Here is an 18,005-nt window from a genome sequence, read left to right on the forward strand (position 1 = left end):
CAACCGCTGAGCTACCCAGGTGTCCCAACTCTATAAATTTTAAAACAAATTTTCAACAGAAATAAGAAGCTATATCTGTAATGTCTGTTTCCCAACAATTATATTTTAAAATACTGAAACATGAAATATTTGTTTTAGGAATTCTCTATACATGGCTATTTTTATTGTTCTTACAAAAAAATACCTGTGTGCTCACCAATCTAACAGGAGAAATAGGATGTTAACAGTAATGTTTACCTATGATCTAGTCAGCACCCAAAGTAACCTCTTTCCAGAATCTTGTGAAAGATTTGAACTTCTGAAGTGACAGAACAAAATTGTAATAGAACAAACGTAATATACAATAGTGACTAATCCTGTCTATGTTATTATGTTATACAGTAATAAAAGTAAGCTAATTTGGGACTTTTTCTCCTAGGAAGCTAAAAACAATACATATGAGTTTCCCATCAGTGATCTTCAGCTAAATACATTTTGTATAAAATCACCAAAGCCAGGTTTTTTTAAAAAAAAAATTCAGTTTATCTGTATGAAGTCAGTAAAAATACATAAATTACACATTTACTCTGCTATAGCAGCATATGCTCAGAAAAACACTGTAAAGGATACAAACGCTTTCTATGAATACCCATATCCACAAATAAACATTTCAATTTCACATAATCCAGAAGAGATCAGAACTTCTAGGCTCTATTATTTTTTCTTTTCTAATTTCCTTTATTCGTTTTATAGCTGTAGATTTATATACTTTTTTACCAACCTCTCCTTATTTTCTATCTTTCATTATTTGGAAGATTTTAAATGCACAAAATAGTAGAGAGTGCCATTAGCCTCATATATCCATTTCCCAGATTCAAACTTATCAAAAGGTTTCAAGGTGGAATGTTACAACCTTTCCAATTTAATTCTTAAAAAAACAAAAACTCTTACATCTGACATTAGAAAGTGGTTAGAAGATTCACAAAAGCAAATGACACAGATGTGTTACAGTCTTCATACTGTTATGACATATAAATGATGACATAGTATTAACAGAACATGTTAAATGCTTATACTAAACCAGACTCTGCCAACGGTACTTAGAATACTCTCAATTGACTCACATTCTTCTAAGCTTCGAAGCAAATGAAGTGGGTTTCTTTTTTTTTCTTTTAAGATTTTATTTTTTTTTTATTCATTCATGAGAGAGAGAGAGAGAGAGAGAGAGGTAGAGACACAGGGAGTGAGAAGCAGGCTCCATGTAGGGAGCCTGATGTAGGACTCAATCCCAGGACCCTGGGACCACACCCTGGGCCGAAGGCAGGTGCTAAACTGCTGAGCCATCCAGGCTTCCCTAAGTGGGTTTCTAAGCACTAAAGACTAGTGATAAAACTTAACTTTGTAAATTATCTACATTAAAATCCAGTATTCTTTTTAAAAAATATTTATTTATTAGCGAGATAGAGCGTGCACACGTGTGCACAGAGGAAGAGGGAGAAACAGGCTCCCCACTGAGCAGAGAGCCCAATTTGGGACTTAATGCCAGGACCCTGGGATCACGACCTGAGCTGAAGGCAGATGCTTAACCCACTGAGCCACCCAGGTGCCCCTAAAATCTAGTATTCTTACCACATTCATTTAATCACAGGCTTTTTATTTATAAAACAAGGTTGTTAAATTGGATGATCCCTAAGGTTCCTTCTACCTTTAGAATTCAGTGATTCATACACTTATTTATTTGCCTTGAGATTAAGTATGTGCCAAACACTAGATATACGATGATGAGATGCAGACACATAGTAGTCCACTCCTCAGGAAGCAAGGCAGAAAAGTACAAATGTAATAATATGCCCAAAGTGCTATACTGTTAATCAGAAGAGATCCAAAGAATGGAGCAGTGTGTTTTTCCTGAGAAGTTAAGAAATAAGTCTGGAAAAGAATCCAGAAGCAGTGATGCCTGGACAGTCTTTCACATGAAGAGGCAATGCAGTGTAGCAGCTTCAAGCGCTCCACTCCAGGCTTCAAGCTTCAAGCACTCCATTAACAAATGTCTCAGTTCACCACCTGGCATCAACACTTTCTACATGTTTAACGTTGGGCAAGTTACATGTTTCCTATGCCTCAGATTCCTTTTTGATAACTATCTCAGAAGATTGTTGCAAAAACAGAATGAGTGAGGATAGTGCCTGGCATACAGTAAGAGCTATGGAATATTACCACCACTGCTTTTGTTGGCAGTCCTATTCTTACTTTTACTTTAGCAATATTCTTACTATTTTAAAAAGAACAAAAACATCCCATATGGCAACTAGAGAAAAAAGTTTGATCAAAGGCATGAATATGTGAATGTGAGAACTGCAAGAAGTCTGTATACTAACAGAGTATAAGGTAAAGGCAGGAGGATAGAGTCAGGGAAAAACTATGAACAATCTTCTTTCACAGTATACTAAGAAATAATGTTTTGTAATGGGGATTACTTAAGATTATCAAGCAGGTCACTATCAGGATCAGATTTATGTTTTCCAAAGATCCTGTTGGCATCAGTGTGAATTGGGATAGAAAGTCAGAGGCCATCTGAAAGTTGTTAAAGTAGTTTAAGTAGGAAAGAATGAGTGATAAAACAGATTATTACAGAATAGAAATAATAAAAGAGATACAGTAACTGGGGAATTAAAGGGATGAGGATTACATTTCAGCTATCTGTGGAAAGTAAAGAAGGAACCGTAGTAGACTGTGCCCTTCCAGAAAGTTCATCTACTTACCACTTGGCACATGGGAATTGCATTAGGCATTTGTTGAATAAAAAATGGCTTTAAAGCATTTAATTCTTAAATTCATTTATTCAACCCTTTAAATTTCACAAATTAAGTCAATTAATTCACTTTATCTTCTAAACATTAAGGCAAGATTTGGCTCTGATCTAAATTCACAACAAAAACAGGGGGTGCCTGGCTGGCTCAGTCAGTAGAGCATAAGATTCTCAATCTTGGGGTTATGAGTTTGAGCCCTAAGCTGGGGGAATAGAGGTTACTTAATAATAAAAAATAAAGGTTATAAATTTATAACAAAAGTAATATTTTAGGTAGGCTAATGCTGGTAGAATATACGCAGAAGTAAAATCATGATATCTCATTATGCTTCATAGTACTGATAGAATTAGTTCTGTTTGTATGTAAGAGTTTGCTTTATATTCTACTATAGAAGATGTTTCATGTAGTTTTCATGTTAACAAATAGGAAAAAAGAAAAACTAAACACCTTTTTTGACCAAAATACCAGCTTCTAATGAAAAGAATAGTAGCAACCAGTGATCTAACATAAGCATTCAGTGACTTTTCACCAAGTAAAATCTAGCAAGAAGTCCCATTATATTTCTATTGCTTTGTTGCTTAGTAATCTCACCAATATAATATTTTATAATTTTTCTCTTTAGATAAGTGCAAAAATAAAACAGCACTATGTACATTTTCCCCAAGTATGTATTATTCCAACTGACCTTTCTTTTCTTCCATTCAATTGCAGGAGAGAAATTTTTTACCTTTTAGGGAAATCTCTCTTTACTCTCTTCTTCTGTGACCTATAAAGTAGTACCCTGTCCCCACCCTCACTCCTACCCTCCCCAACTCCTGGCAGAATTTCAAAGAGAACTCTAAAGCATCCCTAAACAATTTGTATTTCATGCATCATTACTTATTATCATTAATTTATTTTTATAGGAATGTAAAATTAACATGATCTGACAAACTCAACCAAGTTCTTTTAAAATGACTGCCAGAAACATATATACATATGAATAATCAACTGAGGATGCACAAGAAAAATTAAATTTACTTGGAAAACGTTTTTAAAGTACTATACATGTGTTTAAAAAACTTTTTACATTTTATTTATTTATTCATGAGAGGCACAGAGTGAGAGGCAGAGACACAGGCAGAGGGAGAAGCAGGCTCCCTGTGGGGAGCCCTCGATCCTGGGATCAAGATCTGAGCCAAAGGCAGATGCTCAACCACTGAGCCACCCAAGGCACCCCCCTACATGTGTTTAAATTGAATACGGAAGGTTAAATTAAAAATTGATGAAATAATTCTTTTAAAAAAATAAAATGCAGAGCAGATTTTGAACAGACACACTTTCTTTCCCCAAAGCTACCTCAAATGTAAGTACGGTTAGTAATAAACCGAAGAGTAGGACATTACAGTCTTTTAATCAAAATGTTAAAAAAAGTGTTATGGACACTAAAATAAAACCAATGTCATGTAAACAGTGAAAGGGAGAACAATCTTGAACCTATGAACAACATAGACAGGGGCCCTGGCTGGAGGAATACACAGGTTTCTAAAATATAGAATGGAGAAAGATATGGTAGAAACAGCAATTTTAAAGTAAACAAGAAAGAAATTAGATGAGTCCTAATCTTGGCAATAATTATTAACAAATATCTGAGGATTATTTCCTAAAACCAGAGAAGGGGGAAACAAGAGAAAGGAGCTAAAAAAAAGTGAATAAAGTGGAATAAGAGCAATAAGAAAAAAGGAAAAAATCTGCGAGCAAAAGTGAAAGTTCTGCTAAAATTAGCATGATACAGAAAAACCTCAACTGACCAGTTTTTTTCAGCAATGCTCCAATGCCTAGGGGAAAACACAGTAGTCATTTCTCTTCAACAACATCTAAATATTGCTCTTAGAACAGGGGACTGGCAAAGTGAGAAAAGTTGAGACTACAAAGTTTAAGTGGAAATAGCAAGAAATTAAGCTGAAAAGGTTTTATCTGAGAAAGGTTAACAGAGGGTGTCAGATAGAGTTTGGATTTAACCCAGTGAGGTAGCTACTGAAGAATTTTAAGCAGACAAGTTTTGGTTACTATAGTATTTTTAGCCACAATTAAGTTTAAAGAAATCTATGAGCTAGGTGCAAAATTGAAAATGCTTTTTCAGAATTCATTTTTAAATCAAATTTAAATATTAAGCTAATGTTTAACACCAAGCAAACGTAAGACAGCAGTGTATAACTAGTTTCACTCTTCAATAATGTAAAATTGTCATATTATGAAAATGTATTCATTAATATGTTGTCATTTGTCTATGTCAAACCTAGCATTAAAAAAATCTGAAAAAAGAATCCCAATGAAAAGAATGTATAGCTTTAGCTTACTTAAATTCTTTTTTTTTTTTTTTAATAGTTTTCTTTTTTTTTTTTTTTTAAATTTTTATTTATTTTATGATAGTCACACACAGAGAGAGAGAAAGAGGCAGAGACACAGGCAGAGGGAGAAGCAGGCTCCATGCACCGGGAGCCCGACGTGGGATTCGATCCGGGGTCTCCAGGATCGCGCCCCGGGCCAAAGGCAGGCGCCAAACCGCTGCGCCACCCAGGGATCCCAGCTTACTTAAATTCTGAAATAAAATGTGACACTAAATTTTCAGTGATTTTTATTTTTAAGGTGAAAACATCACTGTCAATGTAAGGATAAAGCCAAAGAAGCAAAACAATTACCTTACCTTTATTCTGTAAAAAACAGCAGTATAGAAAAGGCCTGGTAAGAAAGAGTAGGACTGCTAAGTAGGCAGTGCTAAGATTCTATTTACTTATTCAGAAGAGGCAGAGACATAGGCAGAGGGAAAAGCAGGCTCCCTGTGGGAAACCTGCTTCAGGACTCGATCCCAGGACTCCGGGATCATGACCAGAGCCAAAGGCAGACACTCAACCACTGAGCCATCCAGGTGCCCCTATTTTACTTTCTTTAATTAAAAAAAAAAAATTATATTTATGTAGAAGCATTCACAATGTCAACAATACAGCTGTTACTTTTTTTTTCTTTTTGCAATTACAGAGGTATTCTGTTAAGAAAATAATTCTTTCCTATTAGATCCATTGGAGACACCCGAAGATGACAAAACTACCATCCCCATATATAACTAGTTTCTGCTGTGCACCAATAAGAACCTGCTTTAAATTTCCATGCCAAGTTACAACCCCATACCATCCCAGGCAAAGTTAGTGGCTACTGAAAATATCACCTGGGCAGGACTATCCAAATAAAGATACATTTGATAGTATTAACTATATAAAAAAAGACAAACGACAGCTTAAAAACAAATTTTACACAGCCTATATTTCAAGTTTTTCCTTTTAAAAGCAATGAGTTGGGGCGCCTGGGTGGCTCAGGGGTTGAGCATCTGCCTTCAGCTCAGGGCGTGATCACGGGGTCCTGGGATTGAGTCCCACATCGGGCTCCCTGCAGGAGCCTGCTTCTCCCTCTGCCTGTGTCTCTGCCTCTCTCTCTCTCTCTGTGTTTCTCATGAATAAATAAATAAAATCTAAAAAAATAAATAAAAGCAATGAGTTGTGTATAGGGTAGTTAATGCTTAACAGATAAGAATTAAAAAAATTCTGCCCTACTCCTCCTCATTCATCTTCCTCCTTTTCCTTCTTTTTCTTGCTTTTCTCAGCCCTGATGACTCCTTTTTTTTCCTCCTCAGCCTTGACAACTCCTTCCCTCATCTCCTGCCCCATCCACCACACAGGCTTTCCTTTAGTTCAGTAGGCAGCAATATCCTCTATTCATAAGGCTGCTTGTCATCTGCAGCAGTGTTAATCTACATCTCTCCCACTTTCTTTGCAACATCACCAATGGATAGACTAGGATGTTTTCCTTTGATTTTAGGGTGAAACTCAGAAGAAAATAAGAAAAAGGCTGAAGGAGGCCTCTTGGGTGCACTGAGACCCTTGAATTTTTGTGTTTCCTCTTAACAGGGATATAAAAGTTTTCATTTCTCTTCCATAATGAGTCCCATCTGCCTTTTCCATGTTTTCTAATTTTTCTATTTGGCAGACATAGTCTTCTACCTCTCTGTGTATTTCTCAGAAAACTCTGAGTAGCTGAATGAGGCATCTGGGTGCCTCTTCAGTGCTCCTCCCAACAAGTTTGCACAAAGAACACTATACATGATGACATTTTACCTCTCACCTTCTCAGGAACTCCTCTGCCCATGTTTAATTATTTTTCTCAGGCAAAGAGTCACTCAGTGCCTGTCTGGCTCTCACTTGCCCCAGCATGTTCTCTCACAGAAACCAAATTTTATCAGTAATAATTTCAGAAAGTAATATATATTGTGAGAAAAATACAGTAAAGTGTCTAACTCGGGTAAACAATAGTGGAGTATGCAGAGGGAAGGTACTCAGGAAAGCAGTGCTTCAACAGAGGACTGCTAATAAAGGAATCAACCAGGGGCATATTTTGGAAAAGATAATTCGATGCAAAGGGAATAGCTGTTACAAAGGCTCCAAAGCCATAAACGGGTTTTACAAGTTTGAAGTATAGAAAAAGACCAGTGTAAAAGAAGCTTACAAGAAGGGAATTACTCTTAGAGACATATGTATGTATCTCCCCTAATAGACTTAGTTTCTTGCAAAAGAGAACGTTATTCATTTTTATCTCTCTAACTGACTGGTTGATTCATTCATTTGTTCTACCCCTAATGTATATACTAGATACTCTGAGGCATTACAGATCTAAAAAGGTTCAAGAAAAAAGTCTTTGTTATTAAGAAGTTCACAACTTAAGAGACATCTAAACAAATTCACTGCAACATAAAAGGAAGATACAATATAACAGAAGTACGAAGATTAGTGGTAGTACTGCACTTTCAGAAAAGTCTTTTTTTTTAAAGTTATCAAGCTTCTTGAAAGAGTAATCTGCATTAAGCCTCTTCCATTTTTCAATTCCCAATCACTCCTCAGTGCATTGTCATCTCCTATCCCTAATACTAAAAGTTTTTTTTGTTTTTTGTCAATGTCGCCTTGTCAAGTCCAAAAAATGCCTTTCAGTTCTAATTTACTTTAGGTTTCCATCTGTTGTAAAATCCTGTAAAATCCTTTGTCTCTTAAGACACTACTTCTTTTTCTCTGGCCTCCTAAGCAGCTCTCAGTCTCAATTATTGACTCTTCTTTCACCTGTTTTAGTTAGTCACACTCCTATGAGGTAATATAATCAATTTCCATATTCCATGATTCCCAAGCTGAATCTTCTAGCCTTAATCTTTTTCCTGAGCTTCCAATTCCTCTTAAACATTTCTATTTAGCTATATAGGTTAAGTATTTCAAATTTAACACGTCCACTGTCACAAATTTCTCTACTTAAATCCCTACCATAGTAAATGACATGATTTTCTAACTAGTCACACAAGTTAAAAACATGTGATCCCATATTCTTCCCTCTCAATTCTTCCCTACACTCAAATGAAACTCTTAAATCCTAGAGATTCTAAAATCTATTAACTCCATCCCTATTTTCACTGTGACTCTGTTCAAGCCATGATGATTTCTTTCATGGATCACTGACAGAACCTTTTCACCAATTCCTCTATATATAGACCTAATTTCAATCCATCCTTAACAGTAATAACAAAGGGATTGTTAAGAAGAAATTATACTCACTCTTCTTTCTAAATCTGTCATTTTCTCTCCATCGCCTTCAGGAAAGAAACCCACCCCCCCCCCCTTCATATATCACCAATAGGATCTTAATGATTTTGTCCCCCACTACTATCTCTAGTTTTTGCTTAATGATAATCCATATTTATTCTTTGCCATATTCAATAATACAAATTACATACTATACTCTTTCAGGTTTATAAATGCCTTTCATAGTCTGCAATATCCACCTAAACTCAGCTGAGGTGTCACTTTTAGTTAAGTTTCCCTTACCATCTCCTACAACACACTAAATTAGATACTTCTTCGCCTATGATACTTCAGTATTTTATAGCCTCATTCAAGCTTACCAATTCTATCAATATTGTCTATTGACAATCTGTGAACTCTCCAGGGACAGATACTATGTCTTTCATTTCTAGATCCTAAATGTCTAGAAGAGTGTCTAGTTAGAACTTATAGCATTTATGGGAACATTTTATGTTCTTCTGCTTTAATTTGAAGAGAGATACATCTTTTCAATAAGGGAGTGTGGTGCCTAGGTGGGTCAGTTGGTCGGGTGTCTGACTCTTGATTTCAGCTCGGGTCACGATCTCAGTGTCGTGGGAGCCTACTTCAGACTCCACACTCAGTGGGAAGTCGGCCTGAGATTCTCTCTCCGCTCTGCTCCTCCCTCCACTCTCTCTCTCTCAAATCGATAAATACATCTTTAAAAAGGGGAGGGAGGATTTTTTTATATGGTTAACATACTTTTTTGTATTGTGAGTGAATGGCTTCCTCCTGAGAGAATTCGTTAACTCTGCTTTTCTATGGTAAGTATTATTTGAGGCAGTGATTTTAAAACCAAGTTAAAAAAAAATCAAGAACTAAGAGAGAATGAGGAAGCAAGTCTGACTTGATAATTGTGCTATCTCCTTCCCTGGGTTCTTCTCATTATTTTACTGGGAAAAACCCATTAAAATATTCTAGTACAAAATACTTGTAAATTATACTAATACATAATTTCACTTATCAATTACAATGACTTCATTTTGGATCTTGTAAATACGGACTTATAAATATGATGTTAGTTGAGAAACAAAATGGATAAAATTTATTTAAATCTATCTATAAAACCAACAGCAGGAGGTAAAATTTAATGACTGCTTACTGTAGATCTTGATCTATCCTAATTGCATGCATTATTATACAAAAATCTTGTGGGGTTGGTACTATTATTACCATTTCTCTCCCTCCTCCCTTTTTTAAGAGATGAGAAAAATGGAGATTAAAGTGTTCAGGTAATGTGTCCAAACTACACTGCTAGGAAGTGATAAAAACTGTGAGCTGAACTAAGAGCTACCTAATGCCAAAGTGGATGATCTTAAACACAGTGCTATCGATACTGCCTCTATGTCTACTCAGAAAGGACTCAAGAGAATCTGTCCTTTGAAGAAAAACTTGCATATACACTACATGAGACCTTTGATTTCTTAAGATATCAAACACATAAACAGGAAAAACTGGTTGATTACTTAACTGTTATTCCAATAAATAATAACAGTGTGCTCTATCACAGGAATCACTCACTAGTCAACCAAGATAAAGCTTTATCCCATCGGTTTTTGAGACTGATTTTCAAAACATTAGTCAGTAGCTAGTGTGTTTCCAGCAAAATGAGGGAACACCCAGCAGCCATCCCACTTTATGAAATTAATTATGAACAGTGAACACATGTGTACCCTATTGCCACTTGAGGTGATAATCATAAAAATACAAGGAAATTTTAAATAACAGTATTCTTCATATCTATGCATTTCTTATCACGTGGTAACATTTTGGAATTGACAACTGCAATCACCAGTAAAAAATTACAAATAAGACTATGAGTTTGGCCCAATTAGCGTATTATACCACACATAAAAAATCAACAATTTTAGACTCTGGTAGGACCCTATATAAAATAATATAGATATTATTTTCTTCTCTTTAAATATGTGTCTTCAACTAAAGAAAAATAGAAAACAGCTTGTTCTTCACATGTCATTCCTTCTCCCCAAGTCAAATGGTCTCAAATGTAGGAATTAAATGTCTAGAACAGGGCCAATAACTATCTTAGAAAATACAGTCATAAGTACTCACACGTGCTAGTCTGTCAAAATTACTCAACTCTGCCATTTGGTAGTACAAAAGCAACCACAGGCAATACGTAAACAATTAAGCATGCTTATGTTTGAATAAAATTTTATTACAAAAAGAGGTAGAAGGCTGGATTTGGCCCACAGGAGTAGTTTGTTATCCTCTGGTTTAAAATGCTGCTCTTCCAATTCTTTACCTCCTACTCTACTTAACTCAGGAGACAGCAACAGCACATTATTTCACTGCATTTTCAAAAAAATTTAAGGAGACTATGTATCTAATTCAAAACAAAACACACATACACACACACAAAACACACAAAATGTTTCATAATGTACAACAAACAAATGCTTACCATCCTACCATTTTTAAAGAATCCCCAGAAGATGCTTTACTAACACCAAAAATTAAGTTATATTTTTATAACTTCAATGTAATGCTTCTTTTTCATTATTTCCATTTATTACATTTTTGAAAAAGTTCTTTTAAAAATTACAAATGCCAAATTTACCTTGAGAACTAAATTTAAATAGTAGTATACTGAACTTGAAAAAGTGAAATATAATTTTTCATTACCCCTGAAAACAAATTACTGTTATAGTAGATATATCAAGCACTTTAGCAAATATGTAGATACCTGTTCTCCACTCTGGAAATAATGATCAGAAAATTTCACTTTTATTTTGCTTCACAGAGAACAATGGAAATAAGAGAAGGAGAAAGAGGAGATTACTAATCTAAGAAATGATATGCAAATGTCTGAGTGGATTAGAGCCAGGGAAAAGATATGTATGGAAATCTTTTCCCACATCCTGCTGTTGAAGCTGTTTTACAGGTGACTGGGATATATGGATAAACAAGTAGATATAAATAAATCTCAGTTTACATGCATATTTACTTAAAAGAGGGATCGGTAATTGTCCCCAACTGTGTAAAATTTACAGCTGCTCTCCAAAGACAAGAGATAGGAATTTCCAGTTTAATTTCCATTTCCCAGTTTCTTACTTGAAAGAAAATGAAGGACTTTGTGAATGAATGCATACATACCTTCAGCCCACAGGGTAGTATTTAATTTTAAGTTCACAAATAGTGTAGTAACTATCATCCTTAGCGGATGTAATATTAAAGCCCCTAAAAATAAATAGAACTTTTTCCAAAAGTAATTTTCTCAAAGCTGAAAAGCTCTGCTTTTCTCCATTTAACAAGTTAAAAGAAACACAGCAAATAAACCCAAAGAGCCTCTAAACATATCAAATATACTGAAGAATGAGGTACTAAGGATAATATAAAAAGATACATTTAATAGTCTTCTCTAATTTGCTTAACACACTTTAGAAAAGTCCTTGGTATAGAACTGAAATTTTTATATTTTTATAAAATGTTAAACTGCATGTTTGATATAATACTGGGAGTTAAATTTATCAATAATATAGCATCATTATATAACTGTGCCTGTGCTACAACATGTCTTTAAGGAATATTTCAAACTTGGATCAAGTCCACTTCAAGTACAATCTTTTATCATAGTAAGCTAAATAATTACCTGAATATCCAGTTTTTCATTAGAAGAAACAAAAGTTCTATTTCAAGTTCAACTATGTTTCTTCGATGCCATATATGGATTAAGATAATACTTCAAAAATTACTTACAGTAAATATCCGTCTGCCAGTTCGATCAAAAGTTACACAGTATACAGACGACAAGTGTCCAAGAATTCGTTTATGCATTTTCATGTGCTGATATACCGCTGTTGGAACAAGTCGTTCAAGTCTGTATTTCCCATTCAGCTTCCGTGAAAACAAAGTATCCGCTACCAAGACAAAGGGGGAAATGAGTATAATTCAGAAATTAATTTTTTGTTTTCATTTTTTAAGACTTCACGTATTTCAACTTCTCATATGTTGGTAAAAATAAAGATGCTTTCTAATGTATATGGTTCCGAGTTTTACTGGAATTAAGTCAGGCATCATCCTCATTTTACAAATAAGCAAAGTCAGTTTATATGACTAACGTCACAAAGTACGTGAGATATTAAGCTAGGATTAAATTTTAGACTTCTTTACTCTCTTGCTAGTACTCTTAAAAACCAAAAACATTTTACATATTATTTCTTTAAAATGCCCCCATGAGATACGTTTTCTTACAAAAGCAGTTAAAACTGGATCGAGGAATTTTTACTTTTACCAACCAGCAATTCTTGAACACATTAACTTTGACACGCCATATGATGTTTAAAAAAAACTATGCACAAATGTAGAGAAAGGAATAACTCCCTGCATTATTTTAAGAAGTAATTAAACTGGGGATCTTGCCAAACACCTGTATAATGATTTCTTTTGTAGAATCTATTAGCTCTTTTTTGTCATCCATTTTAACCATCTTTCAAGGTAGGACTGAAATTTATCTTCTGCCCAGAGCCTGCTGTGCTGACTCCAGCCCAAAATATTCTCTTCCATCTAAATTACTACTGAATGGACTTTCTATTCTGATAATTATAGACAAAGAAAGTGCTCAATAAATATATGACTGATTTGCAGGTTCATTATTCATTTATAGTTTCCTTTTAATATACTTTTTAAAATTGCTTTTAATCTAAGGCTTTTTTCTGTGACTGCCATCTACTTTGCATAGTAAGCACTACAGCTTCTCACTTGAATTTAGTCCCAAAGGAATTTAAATATATATACAAAATACTATTTAATCTAGATTTAGAGCCCAGCAATTATGTCCTGAAGTTGATGAAATACAAGTATCATGGCATATCATAAAAATCTCAGTATTATTTTACCCACGTACAACAAGTGTTTGGCTCAAACTATATTTAAAAGCAAAAAAAAAAAAAAATCTTGTCGACTTGTGAGGAGAAATGTAGAAAAATGCTCTGCATTACATTTCAAGTAATAGTTATGTTATATTCATATGTTCTTTTACTATATCAATTATTCTACATTCTTTTTTTTTAAGATTTTATTTATTTATTTATGAGAGAGAGAGAGAGAAAGAGGCAGACACACAGGCAGAGGGAGGAGCAGACTCCACGCAGGGAGCCTGATGTGGGACTCAATCCCGGGTCTCCAGGATCACGCCCTGGGCAGAAGGCAGGTGCTAAGCTGCTGAGCCACCCAGGTATCCCAATTATTTTACATTCTAATAGAATACACCTCTTGCTATTAGTACATAACTATGCTACAATCCATTTTTAACATCTGGGACTGAGACAAGCTTTGACAGTTGTAAACTAGCATATTTAGGCCTAAACTGGTGAGACAGTAACAGTGATTCATTAAGTTTCTAATAAATCTGATACATTTTTCCTTATGCACAGAAATAGCCTGGTGAAAGACATCCTCTAGTTTTTTGGTTCCAAACTGATTTAGAGTAAGAATCCCAAAAACCCATAGACATCAATTGCCTTGCCAAAAGAGGACTCAAATGTTCTTATCCAAGCACTTAGCATCAATGACATCTCAGACTCACCTGTCTATTCTGTAAGAAAATAACTGATGATAAATAACACAATGTTGACAGTGTTACTAAGATGTAGTTAATTCCTTTCATCCAAAATTTACAAAATTCTCAAAATGACACATTTTTTAAAGACATTTAACACTGTTCAGGTATAAAATATGATTACTAGAGATAATTATCAAAACAATATCAAACAGTATCAAAACTATTAATGATCAAACACATACATATGTCAAAATTTTAAATAATTTTTTTATAAAGACCATTTAAAAATTGAGTTGATGGTATTTTCTAAGCAAAATATACCTAACAGAGAAATATTGCTGCTGCCTTTAACACTTTTTTCCCCTAAACTTTCTAAACTGGGATTAAATATTATAGGAGTCAATTGGAAAAAAAAAAATCTTTTTCAAAAGGCTACTTTATAGTCAACTTTTAAAATCAAACTTTCCAGAAACATTATTTGAAATACATTTGTAATTAAAACTATAGTTGTATACTACTTTTGTTATGCTTAACAATTAATTACTGACTATCCAGGATGCCTTGGGTGCCTCAGCGGTTGAGTATCTCTGTCTGCCTTTGGCTCAGGGTCCTGGGATCGAGTCCTGCATGGGGCTCTATGCATGGAGCCTGCTTCTCCTCCCTCTTCCTATGTCTCTACCTTTATCTTTGTGTCTCTCATAAATAAATAAATAAAATCTTAAAAAAATTAATTACTGAATATCCTTGATTTCAGACAAATTACAAACTTGTGTAACAATAACTAAAAGATAACCTACAGAGAATAGTATGTAGAATTTGCAGCTTAGAAGTTGCCGGACAAACTTGAGAGGGAGTTAGAAAAGAAAATATAAGTATGCTTCAATAGTTGAGGAAAACCTGAGGAAGCTGAATTTGTAGGCCTGAGCAGATCACACAGAAAATTTTTACAAAGGTAGAGGGGAGGATGTTTTAGGACTCTCATTCAATGAATTCAGGTTCTTTTACCATACATTTGCATAATGTCTATCTCCCTTACCAGATCTTAAGTACCCTAAGGAAAAGAAATTGTCTTATTCATTTTTCCCACAACTGAGTATAGGACCTTTTAAATGAAAAAGTATATAAAAGAATCTTAGTTAATAAGATACACAAGATGGTTCAATTTAATCTATAGTTTTATGGCAGAAAGGCAAATGGCAATTATTCACTTTCTTAAAAAACTGTTAATAGATTAATTGGATTTTTGAGTAAAAAGGAAATGTCTCTTGGATTACAGAAACTCCTTAAATTTTATTAAACTAGAACATCAATTTTTAAAATGAGTATGGTTAAACAGATATAAGGGGTCACAAAGGAATAAGTTCCTAATATGACATTATTATAGATTTAACCTTAAATCAAGTTAGCATATAGGACTTGGGTTTAAAGTACATTTATTTTCCTAGGTATGGTGATGGGAAGTATTCTTAAATTAAGCCTGCCAAAGCAAATTTCTATCTTCCTTCACTTGGCAAATTCTTTCTTACTATCTAACGCCAGTTAAAAATGTCACCTCTGCTAGTAAGACTGTAGTGAATTTCAAAAGCAACCTAATTGGTTGCTTTGTAACAACACTCCTGTGATCAAACTACAATGATCTTCATTTCATTCACAATACCAAATTCCTTACACATCAAGCCTACCAAGGCCATGCATAATCTTATCTCTCATTACCTCTCTTATTTCCTTGCTACTTGAGACCCTTTTACTTGGTCTGCTCCAGCCACTCTCCCCCACTCTCACAACACAGGAGGAATCCTCCTAATGTAGGGTCTCTGCACTGGCTGTTCCCTTCAGCCAGAATACTCCCCACATATAGCTAATTCTTCGACCCGCTCAAAGTCTTTTTTCAGATTTCTGTCACTTCTCAATGAAGCCTAACCTGATCAGTCCATTGAAAATTGCAACTCATTTCCTACCATCACTCACCTTTAACGCCTGTTCCCCCCCCTTTATTTAGCTCTGTATTCGTTCTTTTTCTTACACTTATCAACTGATGTTATAATATTTATTTGGTCATATGTTCACTGTTTATATCCTGTCTATACCTCCCCAACTAGAATTTATATAAAAGCTCCATATGTTGCAGATTTTGTCTTTTTTGTCCTTAGATTACTTAAAAAAGCTGACAATGATGACTGGCACTCAGTAGATGATCAGAATGTATTTGGTGAATTTTATGAATAAATTACACATATAATAAAACAATTATATTTAAGGGATAAAACAAAAATGGATTTCTTTATTGAACAGATTATATATCCAAAATATCTCTAAATAGTTCTTCATTTCAACTGCTCTGCTAAAAAAGATTTAATCTGGAGGGAAAGAGAAAAGTAAACATATTTTACTCAATATCCTAATAAACAGAACAGTAAGTAAACATTTAAGAAATCACTGTTACCCATTTGAAATACATCAGTCTTTTTAAAATTTGAAGAGGGGTGCCTGGGTGGCTTAGCGGTTAAGCGATGGACTCTTGATTTTGGCTCAAATCATGATCTCTGGGTCTAGGGACGGAGTTGGGGCTTAGCATGATTGTGTCTGTCCTCTCCCTCTGCTCTTCCCTCCCTCTCCCACACACGTGCGCACACGCTCTCTCTCAAATAAAATCTTTTTTAAAAATAAGTGAAAGTAAATAAATAAAATTTGAAGACAGAAAAGGAACAAAATGATGAAAACTGTTACCTACAGCAAATCATTCAAAACAGTCTTTGAGACAAAGTCTATGTGTACAAGTCTACAGAACTATTAGAGATAAACAAAAGGCACACAATTTTTTTTTTTTTAAAGATTTCATTTATTTATTCACAAGAGACACACACAGAGAGAGAGAGAGAGAGAAGCAGAGACACAGGCAGAGGGAGAAGCAGGCTCCATGCAGGGAGCCTGATGCGGAACTCGATCCCGGAATTCCAAAATCATGCCCAGGAATCCCAGGCACACAATTTCTTAATGCTAGATGTAACTATATAATATCTAACCAGTGGATTCATATCCATTACTTCTCTAAATATAAGGACAATAAATTAAATCCCCCAAGTCACTTTTCCCCAGTTTATACTTATTTTTCAAGAACTGATTTTTTTAATAACAGTGTAGAAAATAACATAAATGAAAGAAGAAAAATCTATAATTTTATCACTTAGTCATTTAAAAAATTTTACGAAGACTTCCCTGTATTCCTTTGTGAAGTAAGAGTTGGCCTCCAAATTTGACCTGTGTTCAAACCAGATACTCTGAGGACTTTCAGGAAGTTTCTCTGTCAACTTTCTAGAAACATTTTCCACAATATACTTGACTTTCAAATTATGCTGTTCTTTGACATCTCACAATTTCACAAATTTCACTTTTATCAGTATTTTTTCCTTTTTAAAATAACTTCTGATTTAATATAAAAAGTCTGCCCAACCAGCCAACAGTACAATAAATATCCACTTAGTTTCTTTTACCTCTTTGTGGTTTTTTTTTTTAATTTTTTTATTTATTTATGATAGTCACACAGAATGAGAGAGAGACAGAGAGGCAGAGACACAGGCAGAGGGAGAAGCAGGCTCCATGCACCGGGAGCCCGACATGGGTTTCGATCCTGGGTCTCCAGGATCGCGCCCTGGGCCAAAGGCAGGCGCTAAACCGCTGCGCCACCCAGGGATCCCTCTCTTTGTGGTTTAAAGTTCTCATTTAACTCCTTAATTTATCTGGAGTTTTAGTATATACTGGGGTGAAATCTCTAAAGACATTTTTTTCTTCCCTAAATAACCGTTTGTTCCAGACTTTTCATTTATTAATCCTTCTTCAGCCCACTAAATTGTGATTAAATTATTTTATTTGTATATTCTGTGCTAGATCACTGACTGCACCAAAATTTTAATTTTGTAACTAATGATGTTTTAATATTTATTTGGCTATTCATCATATGCATCCATTTTTAAGTGTCTCAGTCTGATTATTATTTTATTTGAAGATTGCTGAGAAGTTAAAAAA

The 18,005-nt window shown here is 34.6% G+C and overlaps 1 protein-coding gene and 1 pseudogene across 4 annotated transcripts in view; both read right to left on the reverse strand.

Moving 5' to 3' along the window:
• PHIP (pleckstrin homology domain interacting protein) overlaps positions 1-18,005 on the reverse strand; it is a 131,865-nt gene that overhangs the window by 85,070 nt on the left and 28,790 nt on the right. For all 4 annotated transcript variants that reach the window (XM_055329686.1, XM_055329684.1, XM_055329687.1 and 1 more), the window contains one exon: positions 12,179-12,339. In XM_055329686.1, coding sequence (XP_055185661.1) covers positions 12,179-12,339 — 161 coding nt within the window. The remainder of the gene's footprint in view (positions 1-12,178; positions 12,340-18,005) is intronic.
• On the reverse strand, positions 6,383-6,968 carry LOC129512466 (putative high mobility group protein B1-like 1; annotated as a pseudogene).

The sequence above is a fragment of the Nyctereutes procyonoides genome, unplaced genomic scaffold (genome assembly GCF_905146905.1).
Source record: "Nyctereutes procyonoides isolate TBG_1078 unplaced genomic scaffold, NYPRO_anot_genome, whole genome shotgun sequence".
Classification (NCBI taxonomy): Eukaryota; Metazoa; Chordata; class Mammalia; order Carnivora; family Canidae; genus Nyctereutes; species Nyctereutes procyonoides.